Source organism: Hemitrygon akajei, chromosome 31, assembly GCF_048418815.1.
Source record: "Hemitrygon akajei chromosome 31, sHemAka1.3, whole genome shotgun sequence".
Classification (NCBI taxonomy): Eukaryota; Metazoa; Chordata; class Chondrichthyes; order Myliobatiformes; family Dasyatidae; genus Hemitrygon; species Hemitrygon akajei.
This window is the reverse complement of record NC_133154.1, coordinates 2,401,279-2,428,670: the sequence shown is the minus strand read 5'-3', so window position 1 is coordinate 2,428,670 and position 27,392 is coordinate 2,401,279. Positions and strand designations below refer to the sequence as shown.

Genomic DNA, 27,392 nt, shown 5'->3' with positions numbered 1-27,392 from the left:
GAGAGATCTGTACTCTGTGTGTGTGTGTGTGTGTGAGAGAGATCTGTACTGTGTGTGTGTGTGAGAGAGAGAGATCTGTACTCTGTGTGTGTGCGTGTGTGTGTGTGTGTGTGTGTGAGAGAGAGAGAGAGATCTGTACTGTGTGTGTGAGAGAGAGAGATCTGTACTGTGTGTGTGAGAGAGAGATCTGTACTGTGTGTGAGAGAGAGAGAGATCTGTACTGTGTGTGAGAGAGAGATCTGTACTGTGTGTGTGTGAGAGATCTGTACTGTGTGTGTGAGAGAGTTCTGTACTCTGTGTGTGCGTGTGTGTGTGTGAGAGAGAGAGAGATCTGTACTCTGTGTGTGTGTGTGTGTGTGAGAGAGAGAGAGAGATCTGTACTCTGTGTGTGCATGTGAGAGAGAGAGATCTGTACTGTGTGTGTGTGTGTGTGTGAGAGATCGAGAGAGATCTGTACTCTGTGTGCGTGTGTGAGAGAGATAGAGAGAGATCTGTACTCTGTGTGTGTGCGTGTGTGTGAGAGAGATCGAGAGAGATCTGTACTCTGTGCGTGTGTGAGAGAGATAGAGAGAGATCTGTACTCTGTGTGTGTGCGTGTGTGAGAGAGAGATCTGTACTGTGTGTGTGTGTGTGTGTGAGAGAGAGAGAGATCTGCTGTGTGTGTGTGTGTGAGAGAGAGATCTGTGCTGTGTGTGTGTGTGAGAGAGAGAGAGATCTGTACTGTGTGTGTGTGTGTGTGAGAGAGAGAGATCTGTACTGTGTGTGTGTGAGAGAGAGGGATCTGTACTCTGTGTGTGTGAGAGAGAGATCTGTACTGTTTGTGTGTGTGAGAGAGAAAGAGATCTGTACTCTGTGTGTGTGTGTGTGTGTGTGTGTGTGAGAGAGAGAACTTTACTTTGTGTGCGTGTGAGAGAGAGAGAGATCTGTACTGTGTGTGTGAGAGGGAGAGAGATCTGTACTCTGTGTGTGTGCGTGTGTGTGAGAGAGAGAGATCTGTACTCTGTGTGTGTGTGACTACCTCTATACTTCCCTCTATTAAAGGATGTGTTGTCGTAGGAGAAGGTCCAGAGGAGGTTTGAGGAATGAAAGGGTTTACGTATGGGGAACGTTTGATGTCTCTAGGCCTGTACTCACTGGAGTTTAGAAGAATGGGGAGAGGGATCTCATTCAAACTATTGAATATTGAAAGCCCCAAGTAGAGTACATGTGTAGAGCATGTTCCCTATAATCGGGGAGTCTAGGACCAGAGGACACAGCCTCAGAGTAGACGAACGTCCACTTAAAACAGAGATGATGAGGAATTTCTTTGGCCAGAGGGTGGTGAATCTGTGGAATTCATTGTCACAGTTGTCTGTGGCGGCTAAGTCATTGGGAATAGTTCAAGCGAAGGTTGTTAGGTTCTCGGTTAGTAAGGCCATCAAAAGCTACAGAAGGAAGGCAGGAGAATCTGGGTGAGAGCGATAATAAATCAGACATGATGGAATGGTGGAGCAGACTTGATGGGCCGAATAGCCTAATTATATTATACCTGTAATGGCTTATGGTTTCAGGTCACCTTAAAGTGATGCCTTCTTGTTTTTGCCATTACCGCCCTGGGAATAAGGCATTGACTATCCGCTTATCTATGCTTCTTGTTTTTTACACCTCTATCACGTCGTTCCTCCTCCTTCATCACTGCTAAGTCTGTGGTCGATCAACCTTTCTTCGTAAAACATATTCTCTAAACGAGGCAGCATCCTGGTAAATCTGCTCTGCCCCCTCCCTGAATCTCCCACATTCTTCCTATAATGAGGAGAGCAGAACGAAGACAATGCTGCAAACGTGGAGGGTTATAGAGTTGGAACATTAGGTCGCGGCTGAACTCAATCATCTGTCTAATGAACACCACGTCTTCTTAACCACCCTATAAAATTGTGCGGTAACTTTCAGGGATCTATGGACGTGGACCCCAAGATCCCTCTGTTCCCCCACATTGCCATTAACTCTGTACTCTGTTCGCTTTTTCCAAAGGGTTGTAGAGGAGAGACCCTGAGGGTAGTAGAGGGTTAGGGTTGTAGAAGAGAGACCCTGAGGGTAGTAGAGGGATTGGGTTAGGTTTGTAGACTCTGAGGGTAGTATAGGGTTAGGGTTAGGGTTGTAGAAGAGAGACCCTGAGGGTAGTATAGGGTTAGGGTTAGGGTTGTAGAGGAGAGACCCTGAGGGTAGTAGAGGGATTGGGTTAGGGTTGTAGAGGAGAGACCCTGAGGGTAGTATAGGGTTAGGGTTAGGGTTGTAGAGGAGAGACCCTGAGGGTAGTATAGGGTTAGGGTTAGGGTTGTAGAGGAGAGACCCTGAGGGTAGTAGAGGGATTGGGTTAGGGTTGTAGAGGAGAGACCCTGAGGGTAGTATAGGGTTAGGGTTAGGGTTGTAGAGGAGAGACCCTGAGGGTAGTAGAGGGTTAGGGTTAGGGTTGTAGAGGAGAGACCCTGAGGGTAGTAGAGGGTTAGGGTTAGGGTTGCAGAGGAGAGACCCTGAGGGTAGTAGAGGGTTAGGGTTAGGGTTGTAGAGGAGAGACCCTGAGGGTAGTAGAGGGTTAGGGTTAGGGTTGTAGAGGAGAGACCCTGAGGGTAGTAGAGGGTTAGGGTTAGGGTTGCAGAGGAGAGACCCTGAGGGTAGTAGAGGGTTAGGGTTAGGGTTGTAGAGGAGAGACCCTGAGGGTAGTAGAGGGACCAGTACAGGCTTCAAGAAACAAAGACATGAAGTCCTTCACAATTGAGATTAAAGAGAATCCCAAGGTATTGCATGCACACATGCATAACACACACGTGCACATGCATGAACACACACACATACGTGCACGCAGACTCACACTCACGCATAACACACCCATACATACACACACATGCAAACGCACAGATATACACGCGCACGTGTGCACATGCAAAAGAACACACACACACACACACACACACACACACACACACACACACACACACACACACACACACACACACACAGGCTCACACACATACACAGGTGCATACACCCATAACACACGCACACATATACACACGCACACGCGCGCGCACACATATGCATACACGCACACAGACACTCACCCACACAGACACACATGCAGATGCACACACTTACATAGATGCGTGCGCACACACACATATACACACACATGCAGACGCACAGACATACACGCGCATGTGTGCACACGCAAAAGAACACACACAGACAGGCTCACACACATGCATGGGTGCACACACGCACACGCGTGCGCAAACACACATACACACACACACACATACACATGCAGATGCACAGACGTACACGTGCATCTGTGCACACACATGCAAAAGAACACACACTCACACCCACCCACCCCAGAGCAACATCTGTGGAGGAGAATGAACAGTCGGTGATTCGGGTTGAGACCTTTCACCGGCACTGGAAGGATGGGAAGGACAAGCCGGAGTAAGAAGGTGGAGGGATGGGAAGGACAAACTGGAGTAAGAAGGTGGAGGGATGGGAAGGACAAGCCGGAGTGAGAAGGTGGAGGGATGGGAAGGACAAGCCGGAGTGAGAAGGTGGAAGGATGGGAAGGACAAGCCGGAGTGAGAAGGTGGAGGGATGGGAAGGACAAGCCGGAGTGAGAAGGTGGAGGGATGGGAAGGACAAGCCGGAGTGAGAAGGTGGAAGGATGGGAAGGACAAGCCGGAGTGAGAAGGTGGAGGGATGGGAAGGACAAGCCGGAGTGAGAAGGTGGAGGGATGGGAAGGACAAGCCGGAGTGAGAAGGTGGAGGGATGGGAAGGACAAGCCGGAGTGAGAAGGTGGAGGGATGGGAAGGACAAGCCGGAGTGAGAAGGTGGAGGGATGGGAAGGACAAGCCGGAGTGAGAAGGTGGAAGGATGGGAAGGACAAGCCGGAGTGAGAAGGTGGAAGGATGGGATGGACAAGCCGGAGTGAGAAGGTGGAGGGATGGGAAGGACAAGCCGGAGTGAGAAGGTGGAAGGATGGGAAGGACAAGCCGGAGTGAGAAGGTGGAGGGATGGGAAGGACAAGCCGGAGTGAGAAGGTGGAGGGATGGGAAGGACAAGCCGGAGTGAGAAGGTGGAGGGATGGGAAGGACAAGCCGGAGTGAGAAGGTGGAAGGATGGGAAGGACAAGCCGGAGTGAGAAGGTGGAGGGATGGGAAGGAAACAACCCAACAGGTAACACGTGAGACCAAGTGATGGGAGGGAGGAGTGTTTGGGAATTGGGTGGGAAAGAGGGGGGATGATGTGAGAAGCTGGGAGTCGATCGGTCGGAGAGTGGAAAAGCTGAGGAAGGAATCTGGTGGGAAAAGAGAATAAAGAGAAAAAGTTGGGGGATCAGAGGGAGTTGATCGGAGGGGCATGAGGGCGGGAGCAGGGGAGAGAGGGATGAGGATGTCTTTAGAATGAGGGAAACAACATTCCCCCTCACCTATCACCTACCATGTTGAACTGCTCCCCATCACCCCTTATCTTCTTAAACCTGCTCTGTCTCCTACCCTTTCCAATCCTATTAAGGGTCTCGTACAGAGACAACAGAGAATGGTGGGAGCCTGGAAAGTGATGCCCGGTGGGGGGGGGGGGGGGGGTTATGTTGGAGGGTCTGATAAAGGTCTTTAGGAAGCTAACAGACAGATACATGAATGTGCAGGGAACAGTGGAACATGGACATTATGTCGGCAGAAAGGGTGAGATGCCATTAGTTCAGCAGAAGGTGATACCCTGATTGGTCAGTTCAGTAATGCCCTACTTTCATTCACGGGGCAGATTCCATGACAGACTGGAACCTGACCCAGGGGCTCTGGTGGTATCTATATTGAATATCAGATTCCCAGGAGTGGATTACAGGCTGGGATCTAATCCAAGTGTTTGGGTGGTGTATAGGTAGAATTGTAGATCTCCAAAGGTGGGTTACAGGCTTGAATCTAAGCCAGGGGTTCGGGGGTAGGGGGGGAGGAGTGGGTTCTACATCGAATAACAGATCCCCGGGAGTGCGTTGCAAACTGGCCACGAATCAAGGGGTTCTAGTGGAGGGTGGTGTTATATATAGAATAAAAGGTCTCAGGGAATGGGTTGCAAAATGGGATCTAATCCAGGGCTTCGGCAGATCGACAGAAGTGGGTTACAGGCTAGAATCTGATCCAGTGTTTGGGTGGTTATATATAGAATTGTTATATATTGTTATATATAGAATATAGAGTTGTTTCAGGCTGGGATTTAATGAGATGCTTTTGAGGGTCTATGTATAGAATAACAGGCATTCCTGCAAATGGGTTATAGGCTGAGATCTAACCCCAGGGTGTTAATTTCTTTTTGTCTCAGGTTGGTGTTTTTACTTGATAGTTTCTTGGTGAGTTCTTTCAGGGTGAAACACATTTCCACTTGTACGATGGGTTTTGCTGGAGCATTGTCTGGGCAGTCCACGTCCTTTAACTTGATCTTGGCCGGGGTGAAGGTGATCTGCACTTCGACATCCACGACTGGGCGTGACCTAGGAAAGGTGACAGGGACCCATCAGTGTATATAACACAGACTGCCTCTTCCTGTCCCATATATGGGTCCTCCTCCCTCTATCCATCTCCCTCCCCATCCCTCTCCCCGTACCTCGCACTCTTTCTCTCCCCTTCTCCTTCCCGCTCTCTCTGTTCCACTTCCCCATCTCTCTGCGTCACCCCCTCACTTCTTATCCGTCACCTGTTCTCCTCACCATCCCTCCGTCTTTCCTCAGCCTCTCCCTCTCAATTCACTCCTATCCTCTAATGCCCTCCCCCACTCCCAATTCCACCTGTCTCGCTCCTTTCTCCCTGCCCACTCCCTTCTCACTCCCCTTCCCTCCCTCTTCTCGCTCCACTCCACCACCAGTGGTGGTGCATCCACACTTGTCTGCTCGAGAATGTTGAGAACTTCAAAGAGTTTACATCACTAGGAGTGATGTTTATATCACCGGGAGTTTACATCACTAGGAGTGATGTTTAAATCACCAGGAGTTTACATCACTAGGAGTGATGTTTAAATCACCGGGAGTTTACATCACTAGGAGTGATGTTTAAATCACCAGGAGTTTACATCACTAGGAGTGATGTTTATATCACCGGGAGTTTACATCACTAGGAGTGATGTTTAAATCACCAGGAGTTTACATCACTAGGAGTGATGTTTAAATCACCAGGAGTTTACATCACTAGGAGTGGCGTTTAAATCACCGGGAGTTTACATCACTAGCAGTGGCGTTTATATCACCGGGAGTTTACATCACTAGGAGTGACGTTTACATCACCAGGAGTTTACATCACTAGGAGTGATGTTTATATCACCAGGAGTTTACATCACTAGCAGTGGCGTTTATATCACCGGGAGTTTACAACACTAGGAGTGGCGTTTAAATCACCAGGAGTTTACATCACTAGGAGTGGCGTTTATATCACCGGGAGTTTACATCACTAGGAGTGGCGTTTATATCACCGGGAGTTTACAACACTAGGAGTGGCGTTTAAATCACCGTGAGTTTACATCACTAGGAGTGATGTTTATATCACCGGGAGTTTACATCACTAGGAGTGGCGTTTATATCACCGGGAGTTTACATCACTAGGAGTGACGTTTAAATCACCAGGAGTTTACATCACTAGGAGTGGCGTTTATATCACCGGGAGTTTACATCACTAGGAGTGGCGTTTAAATCACCGGGAGTTTACATCACTAGGAGTGACGTTTAAATCACCAGGAGTTTACATCACTAGGAGTGGCGTTTATATCACCGGGAGTTTACATCACTAGGAGTGGCGTTTATATCACCGGGAGTTTACAACACTAGGAGTGGCGTTTAAATCACCGTGAGTTTACATCACTAGGAGTGATGTTTATATCACCGGGAGTTTACATCACTAGGAGTGGCGTTTATATCACCGGGAGTTTACATCACTAGGAGTGGCGTTTAAATCACCGGGAGTTTACATCACTAGGAGTGGCGTTTATATCACCGGGAGTTTACATCACTAGGAGTGACGTTTATATCACCAGGAGTTTACATCACTAGGAGTGGCGTTTAAATCACCGGGAGTTTACATCACTAGGAGTGGCGTTTATATCACCGGGAGTTTACATCACTAGGAGTGGCGTTTAAATCACCGGGAGTTTACATCACTAGGAGTGGCGTTTATATCACCGGGAGTTTACATCACTAGGAGTGGCGTTTATATCACCAGGAGTTTACATCACTAGGAGTGGCGTTTAAATCACCGGGAGTTTACATCACTAGGAGTGGCGTTTATATCACCGGGAGTTTACATCACTAGGAGTGGCGTTTATATCACCGGGAGTTTACATCACTAGCAGTGACGTTTATATCACCGGGAGTTTACATCACTAGGAGTGACGTTTAAATCACCGGGAGTTTACATCACTAGGAGTGGCGTTTAAATCACCGGGAGTTTACATCACTAGGAGTGATGTTTAAATCACCGGGAGTTTACATCACCCATCGCCTCTGCTGGCCCAGACACGTAGAAGTCACGGCAAGTCAGCTCAATAGCGTCTCTAGGCCTTCAAGAGGCTACAGAAATTCTGCATGAGGACCTGTCGACCCTCACCAATTTTTGTATTGATGTACCATAGAAAGGATCGTATTTGAATATATCACAGCGTGGTTCGGTAACTGCTCTACGCACGGCCGTAAAAAAAGCCCCAGGGAGTTAACACTGAACTCGGCACATCATGGAAATCAGCCTCGCTTCTTTGGACTCTGTCTACACTTTCTGTTGCCTGAAGGATCACTCACCCGGGCATTCTCATTTCTCCCCGCTCCCACCCTCGATCAGGCAGAAAATACAAAAGCCGGAGAATCGACCTCATCGTGGCGCTCGCACCTTGTTGCCCGCCTACACTGAGCTTTCTCTGCAGCTGTTTCGCTTTATTCTGCCACCTGGTATTGTTTTACCTTGATCTACCTCAATGCACGGTGTAATGATCTGATCGATTATGCAAACCGAGCTTTGCGCTGTGACAGCGCTAAACTGATTTACCAGAAGATACAAAAGTGTAAAAGCACGTACCAACAGGCTCAAGGTCAGCTTCTACCCCGCTGTTATAAGGCTCTTGAACAGGCCTCTTGAGTTTGGGCCTCAATCGCCCACTCAATCGCTCACTTCTATCCCCCAATTAATACATTGGTTTATTATTGTCACAGGTACAGTGAAAAAACTTTGTTTTGAATACCATAGATCATTTCACAGCTCAGTGCACGCAGGTAGAACAAGACAGAATGACGACTAAAATGGCTAGTCACAAGCAAGACAAGATCTGCAGATGCTTGCAAATCCAAGTAACACACACAAAATGCGGAGGAATTCAGCAGGCCAGAAAGAGTACAGTCGACGTTTCGGGCCAAGACCCTTCACCAGGACCGGAGAAAAAAAGATGAGGAGTCAGAGTAAGGAAGTGGGGGGAGGGGAGGAAGAATCACAAGCTGATAGGTGAAACCGGGATGGGTGAAGTAAAGAGCTGGGAAGCTGATTGGCGAAAGAGATTCAGGGCTGGAGAAGGGGGAATCTGATAGGAGAGGACAGAAGGCCATGGAAGAAAGAAAATGGGAGGAGGATCAGAGGGAGGTAATAGGCAGATAGTGAGATGAGGTGAGAGAGGGAAATGGGAATGGGGAATGGTGAAAGGGGGGGCATTCAAGTTCAAGAAATCAATGTTCATGCCATCAGATTGGAAGCTACCCAGACGAAATATAAAGTGTTGCTCCTCCAACCTGAGTATGGCGTCACCGCGACGGTAGCGGCCATATACTGACATATCAGAATGGGGATGGGAAGTGGAATTAAAATGGGTGGCCACTGGGAGATCCCGCTTCCTCTGGCGGACGGAATAAAAGCTACAAGACCGAATTTGGAGTATTGCGTGCAGATTTGGTCACCTACCTACAAGAAGGAAATCAATAAGCTTGAAAGAGTCCATAGAAAATTACAAAGATTTTTTCAATATGTATTTATTGGGATACAGCGCGGAATAGACCCTGCCGGTCCTTCGAGCCGCGCTGCCCAACAACCCTCACTTTAACTCTAGCCTTCTGTGGTAATAGATTCCCCATACTCAGCACCTTCTATCCAAAGAAAGTTCTTCTAATCTCTGTTCTAAAGGGACGTTTCGCTATTCTGAGGCTGCGTCCTCTGGCCTTAGATACATCGATAAAATTGGTGACGGTTGACGGGACGTTCCGAATTTCTTTAGTCTCCTGAGAGTCACAGACGGCTACGGAAAACAATTTACTGGATATATTTAAAGCGGAAATTGATAGGGTCGTCAATGATTACGGTGAGAAGGCAGGAGAATGGGGTTGTGAAGGATAATAAATGGCGGAGCACTCGGTAGGTTGAATGGTCTCGTTCTTCTCCTGTGCCTTATGGTCCTATGGAGGTAGAGGAGCTGGTGAGAATTCTTGCCCTTGGCGTCTATGTGATTGGACCAGGACAGACTACTGGCGATATTCACACCCGGTAACGTCAAGGCCCCAACTCTCTTGACCTCAGACGGAGGAGATGTGGGGGACGCCTACCGAAAGACGAAGACCTTGTTCAAGGCGCCCACCGCGATGTCCGCCAGACCGTCGTTGCTGAGGTCCAGGGCGCCGTGGATGGCGCGGCCGAAGTACTGGAGGCCGGTCTGCACGGTAGACGAGCGGATGTGCTGTCGGGAGGGAGTAAGAACAGATCTGGGTTCTGGTGTCAGACACACCGTCCTGGCGACAGGGCCATCCCCAGCAACCGGCTCCAGGCAGAACCACCCAGGAGCTGGCGCTTCCTACCACCCGGTTATAGGCGACACTGGCTCTCCGTAGCAATGCTACCTGGAAACAGCTGATCGCCAGCAACTGGTTACGGAAGCCTGACCTGAGTGACCGCCTGACTGAAGGATGGCGAGGGGAAGGAGGAGGGCAGAGCGAGGGACTGAGGGAGAGGGAGCCAGGCGGAGGGAGGCAGAGATGGAGGGAAGGATGGTGGAACGGAGAGGCAGGCCAACCTGCGAGGATCATGGAGGGACAGAGTGATTGACTGGGCTGTGTGCGGTCACAGGGCCGGGCTGGGGGGGGGGTGGGTGTGTGAAGGAACAGACGGACGCTCGGAGGTTCAGACTGACCTGTGCAGGAACCGGGTTCAGCCCAGTGTTCGTCCCGTGATAGATATAGATGCCACCTCTCTTCTCGTCTTCTAGGGGAGCCCCGACCCCCACGTCCGACAACTTGTCCCCGTTCAGGTCGCCCAGCTGGGCGATCGCCGCCCCGAACCGGGACAGGGGCTCCCCCCGGCTACCAGTCAAGCGGATTCGAGGGTCCAACTTGCCCTGGGGGTGGGGGGGGGGGTGGGACAGCGGAGAAAGGTGTTTCAGGGAGACACTGTTTCCATCTCTGTCTCTCTCCCTCCTGTCATCCCTCCTTCCAACCCTTCGTTCCCCCATCGTTCCGTCTCCCTCTCCTCCTTCCCCACCCGTCCCTTCCTTCCCCTCTCTTCCCTCCAGTTCCTTTCCTACATCTCCCCATTCCCTCCTCCCTCTCCTCTGCACTTACCCTCCAGCCTCCGCCCCTCTCCACCCTCTCCCTCAGTTTGGACATACCTCTAGAAACTTGTAGACAGATACCATCCCCCCAGTGTCCTGCCCCCTGTGCAGGGGGGCGCCCACCAGCACCAGGTCCGTTAATCCATCTCCCGTCAGATCCACCGGGCACAGTTCCGCGCCAAAGTACGACCCGATCTGTCAATACAGCGTGACCTCAGTGTGCTTCGGCAAGGGAGGGATGGCGAAATGGGAGGGAAGAGACCCGCGGAGGGAGGCATCGGAAGGGGAAGTAAGAAGTTGGGGTGACGGAGACGTGATGAGGAGAGAGGAGAGGAAGGGGCTTTGAGGTGGGAGGGATTGATTGAGCGCTGTGCAGTGAACTGCGGGTTGGGGGAGGATGAGGACGCAGGGTAGTGGACAGCGAGGTGAGAGGGAGTGAGTGAGGAGGGAGAGTGAGGGTTAGCGAGGCAACGCGGTGAAGAGGGAAAGCGGTGGGGAGGGGGGAGGAGAACCAGAGGGGAAGGGTTGTCGAAGAAAGAGGAGGATCTCACCTGCTCCCACGCGATTCTCTCCACGTGTCTCGATCCTTTCCACTTCTGATGGTAGACTAGGACCAGGCCCCGGTGTCTGTAGCGGGGGGCTCCCACTACGTAAAACGTTCCAGACGAGCTCTTTGCCTCCCTCATGCTGTATCCTGGGAAGACAGGAGCAGGGCTGGTCTTACTGTCTTAGTTTTCCAGCTCCTTCTTCTTGGTCTAACTTGGTCTTCCAAAAGCTTACCAGAATTTCCCGGACTACGCCGGACATTCCCAGTTTTCCCATGTCTTCCCAGGTCTTGCTGGACCATCCCGGCCTGTGGCAAACTATCCTAGACCATTCCAGACCGTCTCCGGCTATTCCAGACAGTTGCTAACTATCCCAGACCTTTCCAGACTCCCCGTCTCTGTGACTCGGTTCCTCCCATACATTCCTGCTCGATTCGGTGGCCCTTCCCTGCACGCTTCCCCGTCTCTGTGATCTCTACCCCCCTTCCCGTTTCCGTGGCCGCCTCGCACTGCCCCCTCTCACCCAGATAAGAATTTTTCATGTCCTCCTGGCCCTGGGTCTCGTTGATGAAGACCTTGTTGTCCAAATGGATCTGAAACAACCCTCCCGACCAGTCGTACGCTCCAGCCGCCCCAAGAACGAAAGCGTTCTGAATGAGGGGAGAGGGAAGGAAGGAGGAGGTGAGACGTTAGTCAAGAAACGGTGCGCACGTCGGTTTGGTCTTTCCTACCTGCTCCTTCCACTTCACCGTTCGTTCCTCCTTACCACCTCTCTCATTGTGCCGCCCCTCCCTCCTCAATGCCCCTCCCTAAGGTGCCCTTCCTTCCCTGTCTCTCTTTGCATGCTTCCGTCCCTCCTTGACATCGCTCATTCCTCGCTGCCTCTCCCGTGGTGTTTCCTCCTTCTCGCCTCCCCCTCTCGCCTCGCGGCTGCCTCACTCTTCGGGTCTCCTTCATCTCTCCTCGTCAGCCCTCCTTCTCAGCACCCCTCCCTCAGCGCTCTCTGCCTCTTCAGCTCCTCCTATATCCTGGCACTCCTTGCCATCCCTCCCTCCTCACCAGCTCCTCCATCGCTCCACACGTCCAATGCTTCCCTACTTCCCCCCTTTCTTCCCGTAGCACCTGTGCGCCCTGAGTCCCCGCTGTTTCCTCCCGCGAAGTCCCCTCCTTCGTCAGCTCGCTTCCCTCCTTACTGTTCCCTCCCGCGGCGCTCGCTTCCCCTCGGCACCCCTCCCTCCGCCATCCTCAGCTCCCACTCCTCTCGCTCTTGCTCCATCCCTTCCTCAAAGTGCTCTCTTCAAAGACGCTCGCTTTTCACTACATCATCCACTTACCCTCCTACGGCGCTCCCAACCCCCTACTCTATCCTTGGACATCTCCGCACCCACATCTATGACCGTTTCACCTACCGCCCTCTCGCCCTCCCCCAAGAGGTGCTTATTTCCACTCACGGACGTCACCAATGAACTAAGTCCTTCCTGAGCCATCTCCAATTGGAACGAGCTGACCCCCTTCCGATTCGTCCCTGCGGGAGAAACCACAAGAGGGAGTGTCAACCCTGGGGAAGGCGGACCGGCGGTGGGTGCTGATCGGTCAGGGGTACCGTGATTTGTCCAGCTACACACCATTCTCCTATCTACAGGGGTCAGGGTGTGACGGGGGCACTTCAGTCACTTCGCCAGGTGGGGTTGGTCTGTACACACCACGTCCACCACAGTTCCTGTCCTCCTTGAACTTTCGAGAGACTCGACAACATCTTGGATAAAGCTTCCCACACAGCTGGTTCCTCCCCTCTACCACCAGCATACAGTGACCGCGGATCGCTCCGTGTACAAACCGCACCAGCACTCATCGCCCGGGCTGCGCCTCCGATACCTACCGTTTCGAAGGGTGTACGGAGGTTCGGGGAAGGGGGGAGTCTCTGAAATGTATCTGTTGTATCAGCCACAATCACCATCCCCAGCAGTGTGTTCCAGACACCCACCACTCCCCTAGTCAAAGACCTACATACCTAAACATTCCTGCACTGACCTTAAAAGGATGTCCCCTCGTGTTGCCTATTGTCTCCTCGGAGAAAGGAGCTGGCTGTAAACTCTATCTATGCCTCTCACAATCTTATACACCTCTATGAAGATACCTCTTATCATCCTTCTCTTCAAAGAGATAAGCCCTAGCTCTCTAAACCTATCCTCATAAGACACACTCCCTAATTCAGGCAGATTCTCCTCTGTGCCCTCTCTAAAGCGTCCACATCCTTCCTATAATGAAGCGATTAGAACAGAGCAGGATACTCCAAATGCGGCCAAAGCTGCAATGTTATCTCGCAGCACTCAAACTCAGTTCCCCGACTAATGCAGGCCAACGCAACATATTCTTCTTAACCATCCTATCAACTTGTGCCACAGCTTTGAGGGATCTATGGACCCCAAGATCCCCTTGTTCCTCCACAATGACATTGACTTTGTACAACTCTTTCAAGTTTGATTAAACAGTGTTGGCTACCTTCAATTGCAAATATCTTTTCCTGCAGTTGATTCTTGATGCTGTCCAGAGCTTGAAAGTCAGTGACTTGGAAAACATTTTCCTTCCGTGAAGCGATTTTCTCGATCTCCTGCCTCGCTCGATAGTTGTTGAACGCTCTCCCCACCTTCGGAAGGTAAAAGGGCAATTGTTGCGGGGAATTGCAAGTACTTTCTGGGATGGTGCAGTGGATGAGGAGTATTTAGACTAGAAGGAGGCATTGCATAATGTGACACACGAGAGGCTTATGGGCGGATATAGCGTGTATGGGGCAACAGAAGTCTTTGTATAAGGTGACCCAGGAGGGACTTGTTTGCAGTGGATGAGGAATGTAACAGAAGGCACTGAATAAGGTGATCCACGAAAGGCTTGCTGGTATTTGAAGTAAAACGTTTGGGCCAGCAGAACACTGGAAAAAATTGATTCTCGAGAGACTTATTTGTAGTGTAATGGCTAACAAAAGGCATTGAAGAAGGTGAACCACGAGAGGCTTTTAGGCAATGGATGCAGAGTATGTGGTCTAATAGAAGGCACGAGATAAGGTGAACCACGAGAGGCTTTAATGCAATGGTTGCGGAGGCTTTTCAGAGCTGGACGCGGAATGAAGTGGACTAAGTGATCTACTGTCTCACCCCGATGGCATAACGGATAATATTTTTTCGATCTGCGGCGTCGATGGCTGGTCCAAAGTTTCTGTTTTGTGACTCCCCATCGGTGATGGTGATCAGTATTCGTTTTGCCGAGTCCCTTGCGCCAGAGGCTGGTATGAAGATTTCGTCACTGTGAAGGGATATTGCGTTAAAACCTATACATGATGCCCCTTTCTCCCGCCCTTTCCTCCTCACCGCCCTTCTCCTAGGCCTCATTCATCCTCACCACTCCTCCACTCTATCATCGCTCCTCCTTCCTCGTTGCCCGGCCCTCCTTACCATTCACCATGAGGTGCTCTCCCCATCCTTACCGCCTTATCCTTCATGTGGTACTCCCTCCTCAGCGCCTCTCCTTCCTCTCCTCCCTCTTCTCCTTCCCTCCCTCGCCGCACATTCCACAGCACTTTCAACCCCTTCATTGCCTTTCCAACAGTGCTCCAATCTCACCAACCCTCCCGGGGCCCTCTGTTCACCACTTCTGTTTTAGCGCTCCCTCCTCACCACTCTCCCTCTTCACATCCCCTCCTCCTTAATGCCTTTTCCACAACACTCCCTTCACACTACTCCTCTTTCCTCACCTTCCTTCCTTCAGCGCACCGTCCCTCCTCACCGCCCCTCCCGGGGCATTAACACTTACGCCACAAATCCGATTCCACCTGGTGTGTTAGTTCCTTGATCCCACTGATAAATTTTGTTCAAAAGGCTTGTCTTGTCTCGAGCATTATTGTATTCGTTAAAATCAAACTCCTTTCGTGCGTCGTCACTGAACTGAACCACTGCGATCTGTGTAACGTGGAAACAGTTTAGATTAAACGAGATCCTGGGGATATTCTGCAGACACAAGAGAGGCGGCAGTCGCTGGAATCAGGAGCAAGACCGCAGAGAAGCTCAGCGAGTCGGTGGCAGCGAGATACAGAGACCCGCTCCCCGCGACGAATTACCTGAGTGTCCTGGTTTTTGAACTTCCGCATTATGGCCTTCACAAACTCCTTCATTCTTCTGAAATCCTGGTCACTCACACTGCCGGATCCATCAATCAGGAACGCCATGTCGATCAGGACCCTGGGGCATTCTGGTGGGAGGGAGAGGATTAGGCAGGGGTCAGTGTAACGACATGACAGCGCGCTTCATGTACACAGACTCTCTCACTCTCATCCTGACTGAGGGTGACACAGACGGCTCCTGAATATGTGTGTGTGTGTGTGTGTGTGTGTGGTGTGTGTGTGTGTGTGTCTGTGTGTCTGTGTGTGTGTGTGTGTGGTGTGTGTGTGTGTCTGTGTGTGTGTGTGTGAGTGTGTGTGTGTGTGTGTGTGGTGTGTGTGTGTGTCTGTGTGTGTGTGTGTGAGTGTGTGTGTGTGTGTGTGAGAGAGAGAGAGAGAGAGTGTGTGTGTGTGTGTGTGAGAGAGAGAGAGAGAGAGTGTGTGTGTGTGTGTGTGTGAGAGAGAGAGAGAGAGTGTGTGTGTGTGTGTGTTTGCCAATGTTTGTGAGAGAGAAGGAGGGAGGGGAGACACGCGCACACACACAGGTAGCTGGAATGCCAAAGTGCCCAGCACCCCCCCACCCCTTTCCCTATGTCCTGGGATTGACGGAAAAACCCCGAATTACCTGGAAGTTCCCGAGGAATCCTTAAAAATGTGGTCAGTGTGCGATCGACGGTGTAGCAGAATCCATTGATATAAGTGTTTGTGTAACATTCATAGGTGAACCGTGGGGCACAGACCTGGGAAAGAGGGAGAGAGAGAGGAAGAGAGAGAGAGGGGGAGAGGGAGAGGGAGAGAGAGAGAGAGGGAGCGTGGGAGAGGGGGGGAGGGGGAGGGGCAAACACCAGTCAGTGGGAGTGCAAGATAGATATTATCTCGTTACGGAATCTCTCACCCAGGAGTATGTGATAGGACAGTCTAAGATTAACTTTCACTCTGTGTCTGACAGGGGAGTATGATTACGGGACGGTATTTTCGGTAATCCGAGCGATTTGGGCGGCCCTATTAGAGTAAACCCGGTGAATAGAGCGATACTGTCGGGGAGACCGGGGCGAGTAACTGATTATTTCATCAGTCGAGATGATTTCGGCTCTGAGCTTCTTGAAAACATCCCAAGTGATGCCCTCTGTCTGAAACTTATTCTATCCCCTTCTTCCCCCTCCCCCAGCCCTGGCCCTGATCGCTGCGATCTCCCGGTTTTATATATATATCTCTAAACAAGGCGAGTTATAAAGCGGCTTTTAACTTCCCCTGTACACACCAACAACTCGGGGGCCTCTTTTTAAAAAGTCGTTTGGGTTCCTCATTCGGGTGAAAGTTCCGCTTCTATTTTGACTCTATTTCGTGGTGTCTTTTACTGAAATCAGCTGCAAAGTGACCGCTCGATTTCCCCCTGTAGATCTCGAAACGTTCCAGGGGACGAGGTCATTCGTCCCATTGGACCTCTGGTATCCCATTAGACCACCCTGCCGCCCCATTTTGCCTTTCCTCGGAAGTCGATTCAGATTATTGAAGGACTAGGTGGGGGTCGACCCGTTAATGCAGTCAGTCTTGTTATTGTGATTGAGCTGGGAAGAGTGCAGAGGAGATTTACGGGGATGTTGCCGTAATTCGAGGGACTGAGTTACGGAGAGAGGTTGAGCAGGTTGGGACTTTATTACTTGGAGCGTAGGAGACTCAGGGGTGTGTAAAACCACGAGGGGCACAGGTGGGGTAAAGTTACATTCCAACAAGTTTGGAGAATCGGGGAGCCGGGGACACAGGTTCAAGGTGGAAGGGAAGAGATTTAATGGCGATCAGTGGAGCAACTTTTTCACCCAGAGGGTGGTCCGCATAAGGAAGGAGCTGCCAGAGGAAGTGGTTGAGGCAGGAACATTAACAACGTTTAAAGGACACTCACGACAGGTACAGATTCACCAGGATGCTGCCCAGATGAGAGACAAGTCTAATGAAGAAAGGTGAGAGGTGACTGAGTGCAAGAAGATAAGAAGACGGTGATTCGAGAACAGTCGGGTTATAAAACAGGTTCCGACTTAGTTCGCCAACACTCATCGTGGCTGCTTTATTTTTGCAAGCATTTCAGTTCCTCCTGGGCGGATACAGAAGGAAATAAAACCACGAGAGACAGAGAGAGTTGGATGCCACATTCTTCTTTCTCAGGGTTGGGGAATTGAGAAAACCAGTTCCGGTCCGCACAGCTTCTCCTTTAGATCACGTGCTCTGACTTTAAATTTAAACTTTAGATCATAGCATAGCACCGCTCAGTACAGGCTCTTCCGCATGCGATTTTGTGCTCACTTTTTAACCCACCCCAAGATCATTCTAACGCTTCCCTTCCACGTAGCCCTCCATTTTTTTTTCATCCGCGTGTCTATGCAAGTCTCTTATATGTTCCTAATGGATCTCTCTCTACCACCGCCCCCAGCACTGCATTCCAGGCATCCACCTCTCTTTGTATGTAGTATCCTGCTTCTGACATACCCCCAGTTTCTGAGTTAGCCCCCCTACTTATGAGCTGAATATCTCTGGGACTCTACTACAAGGTCATCTCTCAGTCTCCCACGCTCCAAGACAGAAAGTCCCAAGCTGCGTAATATCTTTCTCCATCATTCAGTCCTCAAACCGGCAACATCCTCGTAAAAAGGAGATCCTACAGATCCGGAAAATCACATTCAAAATGCTGGCGGAAATCAGCAGGCCATGCAGTAAATAAGGAAATGAATAAACAGTCAACATTTCTGGCCGAGACCCTCCATCAGAACTGGAAAGGAAAGGGAAAAAGGAGAGGAGAGTTGTCCATGGTAGAAAGGCCAGGAGGAGAATCACCGCGGGCAAGTGGCAAGTGAGAAGAGTGGGAGTGCAAGAAGAAGGAATTGAGAAGAGGGATAATTGCAGGAACTTAGAGGAAATGGAAGTTCATATGCCATCAGGTTGGAAGCTTCTCGATCAGAATATGAGGGTTGCGTTTCCAACCCGAGAGTGGCGTCATTGTGGCAGTAGATTAGTCCGTGGACTGACATATTGGGATAGGGATGGGAATTGGGGTTAAATTGGTTGGCCACGGAGCAATCTAGGACGGCACTGTAACACAGTGGTTAGCACAACGCTTTATAGTACAGGTTCAAATCCCGTCGCTGCCTGTAAGGAGTTTGTATGCGCTCCCTGTGACCACGTGGTTCCCCACCACCCCATCCCGCCCTCTGGTGTCTCCCCACAGTCCGAAGGCGTATCGGTTGGCAGGTTAATTGGTTCTGTGCATTGTCCTGTGGTTAGGTTGGGAGTCGAGGGATTGCTAGGCAGTACGGCAGCGTGGGTCGAAGGGCTAGGAGGCGTATTCCTCGCTCATCTCAATAAATAAACAATCCTGTTTGCTGCCGATAGAGCGAATGCGCTCGACAAAGCGGTCCCCCAGTCTACGTCGGGTTCCACAAATGATGCTTCGGGAGCACCGGATACAATCAGCGACCCCAGCAGATTCGCAGGTGAAGTGTTGTCTCACCTGGAAGGACTGTTGGGAAGTGAGGGAATAATCTCAGATCCTATCAAATTCCTTATTCTCCAGCCTTTTACCTTTTCCTCATGTCATCAGATCCTGGCTTCATCCCCCTTCCCTAAACCCCACCCCCTTCCCTAAACCCCCAGACTCCACCTGTCACCTCACAGCTTGCCCCCGTTCACCCCACCCCCACCTTCACCCCCTTCCCTAAACCCCCAGACTTCACCTGTCACCTCACAGCTTGCCCCCGTTCACCCCACCCCCACCTTCACCCCCTTCCCTAAACCCCCAGACTCCACCTGTCACCTCACAACTTGCCCCCGTTCACCCCACCCCCACCCACCCCCTTCCCTAAACCCCCAGACTCCACCTGTCACCTCACAACTTGCCCCCGTTCACCCCCACCCCCACCCACCCCCTTCCCTAAACCCCCAGACTCCACCTGTCACCTCACAACTTGCCCCCGTTCACCCCACCCCCACCTTCACCCCCTTCCCTAAACCCCCAGACTCCACCTGTCACCTCACAACTTGCCCCCGTTCACCCCACCCCCACCCACCCCCTTCCCTAAACCCCCAGACTCCACCTGTCACCTCACAGATTGCCCCCGTTCACCCCACCCCCACCCCACCCCCTTCCCTAAACCCCCAGACTCCACCTGTCACCTCACAACTTGCCCCCGTTCACCCCACCCCCACCCCACCCCCTTCCCTAAACCCCCAGACTCCACCTGTCACCTCACAACTTGCCCCCGTTCACCCCACCCCCACCCCACCCCCTTCCCTAAACCCCCAGACTCCACCTGTCACCTCACAGCTTGCCCCCGTTCACCCCACCCCCACCTTCACCCCACCCCCTTCCCTAAACCCCCAGACTCCACCTGTCACCTCACAACTTGCCCCCGTTCACCCCACCCCCACCTTCACCCCCATCCCTAAACCCCACCCCCTTCCCTAAACCCCCAGACTCCACCTGTCACCTCACAACTTGCCCCCGTTCACCCCACCCCCACCTTCACCCCACCCCCTTCCCTAAACCCCCAGACTCCACCTGTCACCTCACAACTTGCCCCCGTTCACCCCACCCCCACCTTCACCCCCTTCCCTAAACCCCCAGACTCCACCTGTCACCTCACAACTTGCCCCCGTTCACCCCACCCCCACCCCACCCCCTTCCCTAAACCCCCAGACTCCACCTGTCACCTCACAACTTGCCCCCGTTCACCCCACCCCACCCCCACCTTCACCCCCTTCCCTAAACCCCCAGACTCCACCTGTCACCTCACAACTTGCCCCCGTTCACCCCACCCCCACCTTCACCCCCCTTCCCTAAACCCCCAGACTCCACCTGTCACCTCACAACTTGCCCCCGTTCACCCCACCCCCACCTTCACCCCCTTCCCTAAACCCCCAGACTCCACCTGTCACCTCACAACTTGCCCCCGTTCACCCCACCCCCACCTTCACCCCCCTTCCCTAAACCCCCAGACTCCACCTGTCACCTCACAACTTGCCCCCGTTCACCCCACCCCCACCTTCACCCCCTTCCCTAAACCCCCAGACTCCACCTGTCACCTCACAACTTGCCCCCGTTCACCCCACCCCCACCTTCACCCCCCTTCCCTAAACCCCCAGACTCCACCTGTCACCTCACAGATTGCCCCCGTTCACCCCACCCCCACCCCACCCCCTTCCCTAAACCCCCAGACTCCACCTGTCACCTCACAACTTGCCCCCGTTCACCCCACCCCCACCTTCACCCCCACCCCCTTCCCTAAACCCCCAGACTCCACCTGTCACCTCACAACTTGCCCCCGTTCACCCCACCCCCACCCCACCCCCCTTCCCTAAACCCCCAGACTCCACCTGTCACCTCACAACTTGCCCCCGTTCACCCCACCCCCACCTTCACCCCCACCCCCTTCCCTAAACCCCCAGACTCCACCTGTCACCTCACAACTTGCCCCCGTTCACCCCACCCCCACCTTCACCCCCACCCCCTTCCCTAAACCCCCAGACTCCACCTGTCACCTCACAACTTGCCCCCGTTCACCCCACCCCCACCCCACCCCCTCCCTAAACCCCCAGACTCCACCTGTCACCTCACAACTTGCCCCCGTTCACCCCACCCCCACCTTCACCCCCTTCCCTAAACCCCCAGACTCCACCTGTCACCTCACAACTTGCCCCCGTTCACCCCACCCCCTTCCCTAAACCCCCAGACTCCACCTGTCACCTCACAACTTGCCCCCGTTCACCCCACCCCCACCTTCACCCCCTTCCCTAAACCCCCAGACTCCACCTGTCACCTCACAACTTGCCCCCGTTCACCCCACCCCCACCTTCACCCCCTTCCCTAAACCCCCAGACTCCACCTGTCACCTCACAACTTGCCCCCGTTCACCCCACCCCCACCCCACCCCCTTCCCTAAACCCCCAGACTCCACCTGTCACCTCACAACTTGCCCCCGTTCACCCCACCCCCACCTTCACCCCCTTCCCTAAACCCCCAGACTCCACCTGTCACCTCACAACTTGCCCCCGTTCACCCCACCCCCACCTTCACCCCCTTCCCTAAACCCCCAGACTCCACCTGTCACCTCACAACTTGCCCCCGTTCACCCCACCTTCACCCCACCCCCTTCCCTAAACCCCCAGACTCCACCTGTCACCGCACAACTTGCCCCCGTTCACCCCACCCCCACCTTCACCCCCTTCCCTAAACCCCCAGACTCCACCTGTCACCTCACAACTTGCCCCCGTTCACCCCACCCCCACCTTCACCCCCTTCCCTAAACCCCCAGACTCCACCTGTCACCTCACAGATTGCCCCCGTTCACCCCACCCCCACCTTCACCCCCTTCCCTAAACCCCCAGACTCCACCTGTCACCTCACAGTTTGCCCCCGTTCACCCCACCCCCACCCCACCCCCTTCCCTAAACCCCCAGACTCCACCTGTCACCTCACAACTTGCCCCCGTTCACCCCACCCCACCCCCACCCCACCCCCACCCCACCCCCTTCCCTAAACCCCCAGACTCCACCTGTCACCTCACAACTTGCCCCCGTTCACCCCACCCCCACCTTCACCCCACCCCCTTCCCTAAACCCCCAGACTCCACCTGTCACCTCACAGCTTGCCCCCGTTCACCCCACCCCCACCTTCACCCCCTTCCCTAAACCCCCAGACTCCACCTGTCACCTCACAACTTGCCCCCGTTCACCCCACCCCCACCTTCACCCCCTTCCCTAAACCCCACCCCCTTCCCTAAACCCCCAGACTCCACCTGTCACCTCACAACTTGCCCCCGTTCACCCCACCCCCACCTTCACCCCACCCCCTTCCCTAAACCTCCAGACTCCACCTGACACCTCACAACTTGCCCCCGTTCACCCCACCCCCACCCCACCCCCTCCCTAAACCCCCTTCCTTTCCAGTCCTGATTAAACGTCTTCGTAAATCTCCTTGGCATGCGTTACAGTATAATGGCATCTTTCCTATAGCGGGGCGGCCAAAGCTCGGCATAATAATCAAAGTGAAGCCTCGTTAATGTCTTATAAAACTGCAACATAGCATCCCAACTCCTGTAGTCAGCTCCCTAGTCGATGACGGCCGGTCTACCTGCTCAGGGAATAATGTACCCCTGTTCTACTACACTCCCCAGGTCCCAGTCGCTCACTGCGAAGGTCCTGCCCAGGTCAGAAAAGCAACAATAGACTAATTTTTTCCACCGTATTCGAGCTGCACTTGGTCACTTCCCGTCCCTATGTATTTTTAGAATATTTTGTCATGCTTCCTGCCCTTTCTTTCGCCATTCTTGATACCGTCAGCTTCTCCATTTTTCAGAAGACTTCCTCCTGAACCCAGCTTGTGTGCTCACCCACACAGAACTGACAGAGACCAGGGTCCGGGCAGTATTGCGGTGGGGGTAGCGGCGAAACAAAGACATCTCACGGGCTGTCCCGAGCACCATCCTGCCAAGGTTCGATTGGAAAGCGAGTGTCTGCTTCCCTAGGACAGCGTGACAGGACGGTGCGGAGGGACCTTCACTGTGTGTCTGACCCCGGAGTGTGTGATGGGGCGGTGTGGAGGGAGATTCACTCTGTGTCTGACCCCGGAGTGTGTGATGGGGCGGTGCGGAGGGACCTTCACTGTGTGTCTGACCCCGGAGTGTGTGATGGGGCGGTGTGGAGGGAGATTCACTCTGTGTCTGACCCCGGAGTGTGTGATGGGGCGGTGCGGAGGGACCTTCACTGTGTGTCTGACCCCGGAGTGTGTGATGGGGCGGTGTGGAGGGAGATTCACTCTGTGTCTGACCCCGGAGTGTGTGACGGGACGGTGTGGAGGGAGCTTAACTCTGTTTCTGACCCTGGGAGTGTGTGACGGGACGGTGTGGAGGGAGTTTCACTCTGTGTCTGACCCCGGGAGTGTGTGACGGGACGGTGTGGAGGGAGTTTCACTCTGTGTCTGACCCCGGGAGTGTGTGACGGGACGGCATGGATACTTACAAGGCCAGAATTATCACCTGCTGTCATCGAAAGTCCGAGATTATTTGTTCCTTTTGGAGCTATTTGCAAACAATCAGTAAGGAACCAAGTGAATAGGTTTTATTTAAACAGATATATTATACTTGGTAAATGTGAAGTTTCAGTCTGAATGTTCAATAGACCGTGCTCCCTCCTCAATTCCACCTCACCATCTATTCCACTCCCTCTCATCAGCAATCCTCTTCTCCCTCACCCTCCCTCCTCGCTACCCCTACTGATCCCTCCATTCTCGCTACTCCCTCCATCATCAACACCCCTCCCTCCCTTTCTCCTCGCTTCTCCCTTCCTCAGCGCCCTTCCCACTCTAACTCCTCGCTGCCCCTCCATCTCCCTCTTCACAGACCCTCGCTCTCTCTACAGCCTCGAACTCCCTCTCCCAGCCTCCACATTCCCCCCCACCTCCTCCACCGCCCCTTCCTTCGTACCCTTCCTCCCTGTCCCTCCCTAATCGTGGTCTCTCCTACCTCATCCCTGCTTACCTCCCCTTCCTCTTCCTCGCTTCATGAAGCCCTTCCCTCTCACGCCCTAGTCATTCAGAGTGAGAAGGTGTTACCCTTACCGTCAAGGTTGAGTTTTTCACATCTCCTGTCTCCGTACCGACACTTGTACACGGCTCCCGTCTGCACTCCATTCACGTCCTTTGAGTGAGGCGCACCCACCAGGATCCTGTTATAGTCCAAGTGGCGTTATCAGGTGGACAAGGGAGATGGAGGAAGGGAAGACGTCGGGGCCTTGGTTCTCCATAATCCCTTCCTCAGACACCCGATATCTCCCGCCCTCCTCGCCCCTCTCCCTCTCTCTCTACCGCCCCTCCGTGCTCACCACTCCTCCCACTCTCTCACTTCTCGTCGCCCTGCGTCCACTCTCCTCATTACCCGTACTTCCATTCTGTCCTGCCCTGTCCATCCCTCACCAGAGTGTGTCGGAGTAGAGTGAGGCTGGACAGTGGGAGATGAGATGGGGGGCTCTGAGGAGTGAGGGAGAGTGAGCTGCGAGTGATCGCTGTGAGGGGGCAGAGAGAAGGGGTGTCAGAGCGAGAAGAGTGTGGAGAGTTGCGAGAGTGAATGGAGGGTGTGTGAAGGAGTGTGTCGGGGTTAGTGTGGAGAGTAAGGGGATAGTATTGGAGCGTAGGGAGAGTGCTGGTGTAAAGGGGATGTGTGGGGAGTCGGGTGAGTGAAAGGAGTGTTGGAGTGAGTAGTGATGTAGGGACCAAGGGGGAATAGTGGAAATTGAGGAGAGTTGAGAGGGGTGTCGAAGTGAGGGGCAGTGAGGAAGAGTCTCAGAATAAGGGAAGAGTGAGGGGCAGTGTTGGGAGTGAGGGGAGTGAGGGCGGGAGAAGATCGGTGTAACAGGTGTGTGGATTGAAGGGGGAGTAAGAAGACCTGGGTAGTTGGGGGAGGGTGGGGAATGAAGGGAGAGTGAAGAAAGAGTGAGGGGAATGAGGGGGAGAGGGATAGGTTGTCAGAGTGAAGGGGTAGTGACGGACTGACGGTGGTGTTAGACTGAAGAGGCGTCAATAGAGAGAGGGATTAGGAAGGGTAGAGTGCTGCAGTGAGGAGGTGTCAATGGAGTGAGCGGATAGTGAGATGGAGTGTTGGAATGAGGGAGAGAGTCAAAATGAGGGAGCAATGAGGGTATATACGGAGTGAAGCTGGAGTGTCCGAGTGAGAAGGCGCGAGTGGAGTGAGAGGATAATGAGGGCGGAGTGTTGGAGCGAGGCATAGAGTCAGAATGAGTGAAGGATGAGGGGGATAAACGGAGGGAAGGGGAGTGAGGGGATAGTGTCGGACTGAGTGGAGTGAGGAGGGAGTGTCAGAGTGACGAAGAATGTCGGAGCGAAGGGGGCCGGGTATATCGGAACAAGGAGTTGTTTCCGAATGAGTGCTGTGTTTAGGAGTGAGGGCTGTTGTGCCGGATGAATCCACCTACCAGTTGTTTGGGTTACCCCTGAAGAGGGTGAGGCTGTAGCCGAACTGTGACAGATCGTCCCGGGAGAACGTCACCGGCTGCTCGGTCTCTACATTAAACCCAACGAGGGGCAGCGGGGCTGGAGAAGAGGGAGGGAGTAAGGGTGACCGTGAGTTGGCCTGGTGCGTGGCATGTACAGTACACACAAAGGCGCGCACAAACAGACAGACAGACAGACACACACACACACACACACACACACACACACACACACTCACACACACACACACACACACACACACACACACACACACACACACAGATAAACAAACACAAACACACACACTCACACAGATAAACAAACACACACACACAGACACACACACACACACACAGATAAACAAACACAAACACACACACTCACACAGATAAACAAACACACACACACAGACACACACACACACACACAGACACACAAACGCACACACAGATAAACAGACGCAAACACACACACTCACACACACGCACACACACACACAGACACACACACACACAGACACACACACACACACACAGACAAACACAAACACACACACTCACACACACAGACACACACACACAGAAAAACACAAACACACACACACACAGATAAACAAACACACACACACACACAGATAAACAAACACACACACACACAGATAAACAAACACACACACACACACACAGATAAACAAACACACACAGACAAACACAAACACACACACACACACACACACACACACACACCCCCGAGTGGAACAGCGCCGCACACTGAGGGATAGTCGCCTTGGGAGGGGCGGAGGGGAAGGAGCGAGGGAAGAAGGAAAACTTACCCACACAGAAGCAGACCATCACCAGGAGTAACATGATTTCCAGGGACTAAGGTCCTCTCAAGCTCTAGAGGATTCCCGAGAGTCCAGAGACGGAGCAAATGGTTTGATGTAAATCACTGGCTTCCGTGCGAGCAGAACATTTCACAGGCAGGAAGCAAAACTTGGGCGCCGGCAATGCGATAATTAACTCTGGCCTCGCCTCCGAAGCAGTGACGACGGGCAGTAAGAGCACGTAACAGTGGGAGGGGTGGCCTAGCAGGAGGGAGAGTGAGCCAGAGGAGGGGTGGTGATTAGGAATCGTCGAGGGACGGGAAATGAGGAGGGAGGGCTGAAGAAGGTGCGCTGCGTGAGAGGGAGAGCGGATGAAGAGGAAGCAGGGAAGAGAGAGGGCCGGAGAGGTTGTAGTGAACGCGAGGTGGGGGGAGTGGTGTGGAAGGAGGAATTGCAGAGGAAGGTGGGAGGAAGTAGCGCTGAGGGAGATTGAGCGTAGGGGAGGGAGGGCAGCGAGGCGGGAGGGAGAATAGGGGAGAGCAGGGACGGGGGGAGCGATCGCTATCGATCTGCAACTACTAAAAGACCAGACTGGTTTGAAAGTGAACGGGAGGTGGGTGCAAAGTTGATGCTGTTCACTTGACCTGAAGAAGTCAGAGTCCCTGCAGGTGGTCTGAGCTACGGAAGATCCTGAGGCCAGTTAGAGCTGTTTAGTCTTTCAGATCTTCATAACATGTCCGGTTGTCCTCCCTCCAAAGCCTGAAATCGGCAAGGACTCGAGAGATAGGTCAGAGATTAGGTTTCAGTGGTGGTGGGTTTCAGGGTGTGTGGGGGCGGGTGGTAACCAGTCACTCTCTGAGGGTATTTGTACACTGACCTGTGTCTCAGTCAGAATACCCCACTCGTTCCTCATCTCTCTCTCTCATTCTCTGCTCCCACTCTCACCACTCCTCCCTCATCCGCCTCTCTCTCCTCTCCTCCGTCTCGAGCCCTCTCTATTTTTCTCCGTCTCTCCCCTCATCCCCTGCTCCTCATCTCAGCCCCTCTCTATCTCCCTCCTTCTGTCTTCATGTCCCCCTCTCACTTTCCTTATCCCAGGTATCAGTCTCTCCAACTCTCTCTCCCCTTCCCACTTCTCACCCTCTGCCCATCCCCTCTCCTTCTCCATCTCGCTTTCTAACTCCACCTCCCTCTTACTTCCTCTTTCTCAGTCTCTCACTATCGCTCCAGCCCTGCCCCCTTCCATTGCTGTGTGGTGCACTTCGGATCACCGTTCTACAAAAATTAACTATCTTCCCCCCCCCCCC

General features: G+C 53.0%; 1 protein-coding gene across 1 annotated transcript in view; it reads right to left on the bottom strand.

Moving 5' to 3' along the window:
• The window catches only part of LOC140719046 (integrin alpha-M-like), a 58,728-nt gene extending 32,125 nt beyond the window's left edge, over positions 1 to 26,603 (bottom strand). The window contains exons 1-16 of the mRNA XM_073033411.1: positions 26,095 to 26,603; positions 25,244 to 25,361; positions 23,874 to 23,980; positions 23,276 to 23,334; positions 15,897 to 16,011; positions 15,233 to 15,363; positions 14,929 to 15,074; positions 14,274 to 14,421; positions 13,624 to 13,768; positions 12,573 to 12,646; positions 11,645 to 11,771; positions 11,128 to 11,270; positions 10,634 to 10,771; positions 10,160 to 10,363; positions 9,579 to 9,709; positions 5,359 to 5,513 (exon numbers count right to left, since the gene is read on the bottom strand). Of these exons, the coding sequence (XP_072889512.1) occupies positions 5,359 to 5,513; positions 9,579 to 9,709; positions 10,160 to 10,363; positions 10,634 to 10,771; positions 11,128 to 11,270; positions 11,645 to 11,771; positions 12,573 to 12,646; positions 13,624 to 13,768; positions 14,274 to 14,421; positions 14,929 to 15,074; positions 15,233 to 15,363; positions 15,897 to 16,011; positions 23,276 to 23,334; positions 23,874 to 23,980; positions 25,244 to 25,361; positions 26,095 to 26,128 (1,975 nt within the window). The 5' untranslated portion in view covers positions 26,129 to 26,603. The remainder of the gene's footprint in view (positions 1 to 5,358; positions 5,514 to 9,578; positions 9,710 to 10,159; positions 10,364 to 10,633; positions 10,772 to 11,127; positions 11,271 to 11,644; positions 11,772 to 12,572; positions 12,647 to 13,623; positions 13,769 to 14,273; positions 14,422 to 14,928; positions 15,075 to 15,232; positions 15,364 to 15,896; positions 16,012 to 23,275; positions 23,335 to 23,873; positions 23,981 to 25,243; positions 25,362 to 26,094) is intronic.
• Between the last annotated feature and the right edge of the window lie 789 nt (positions 26,604 to 27,392).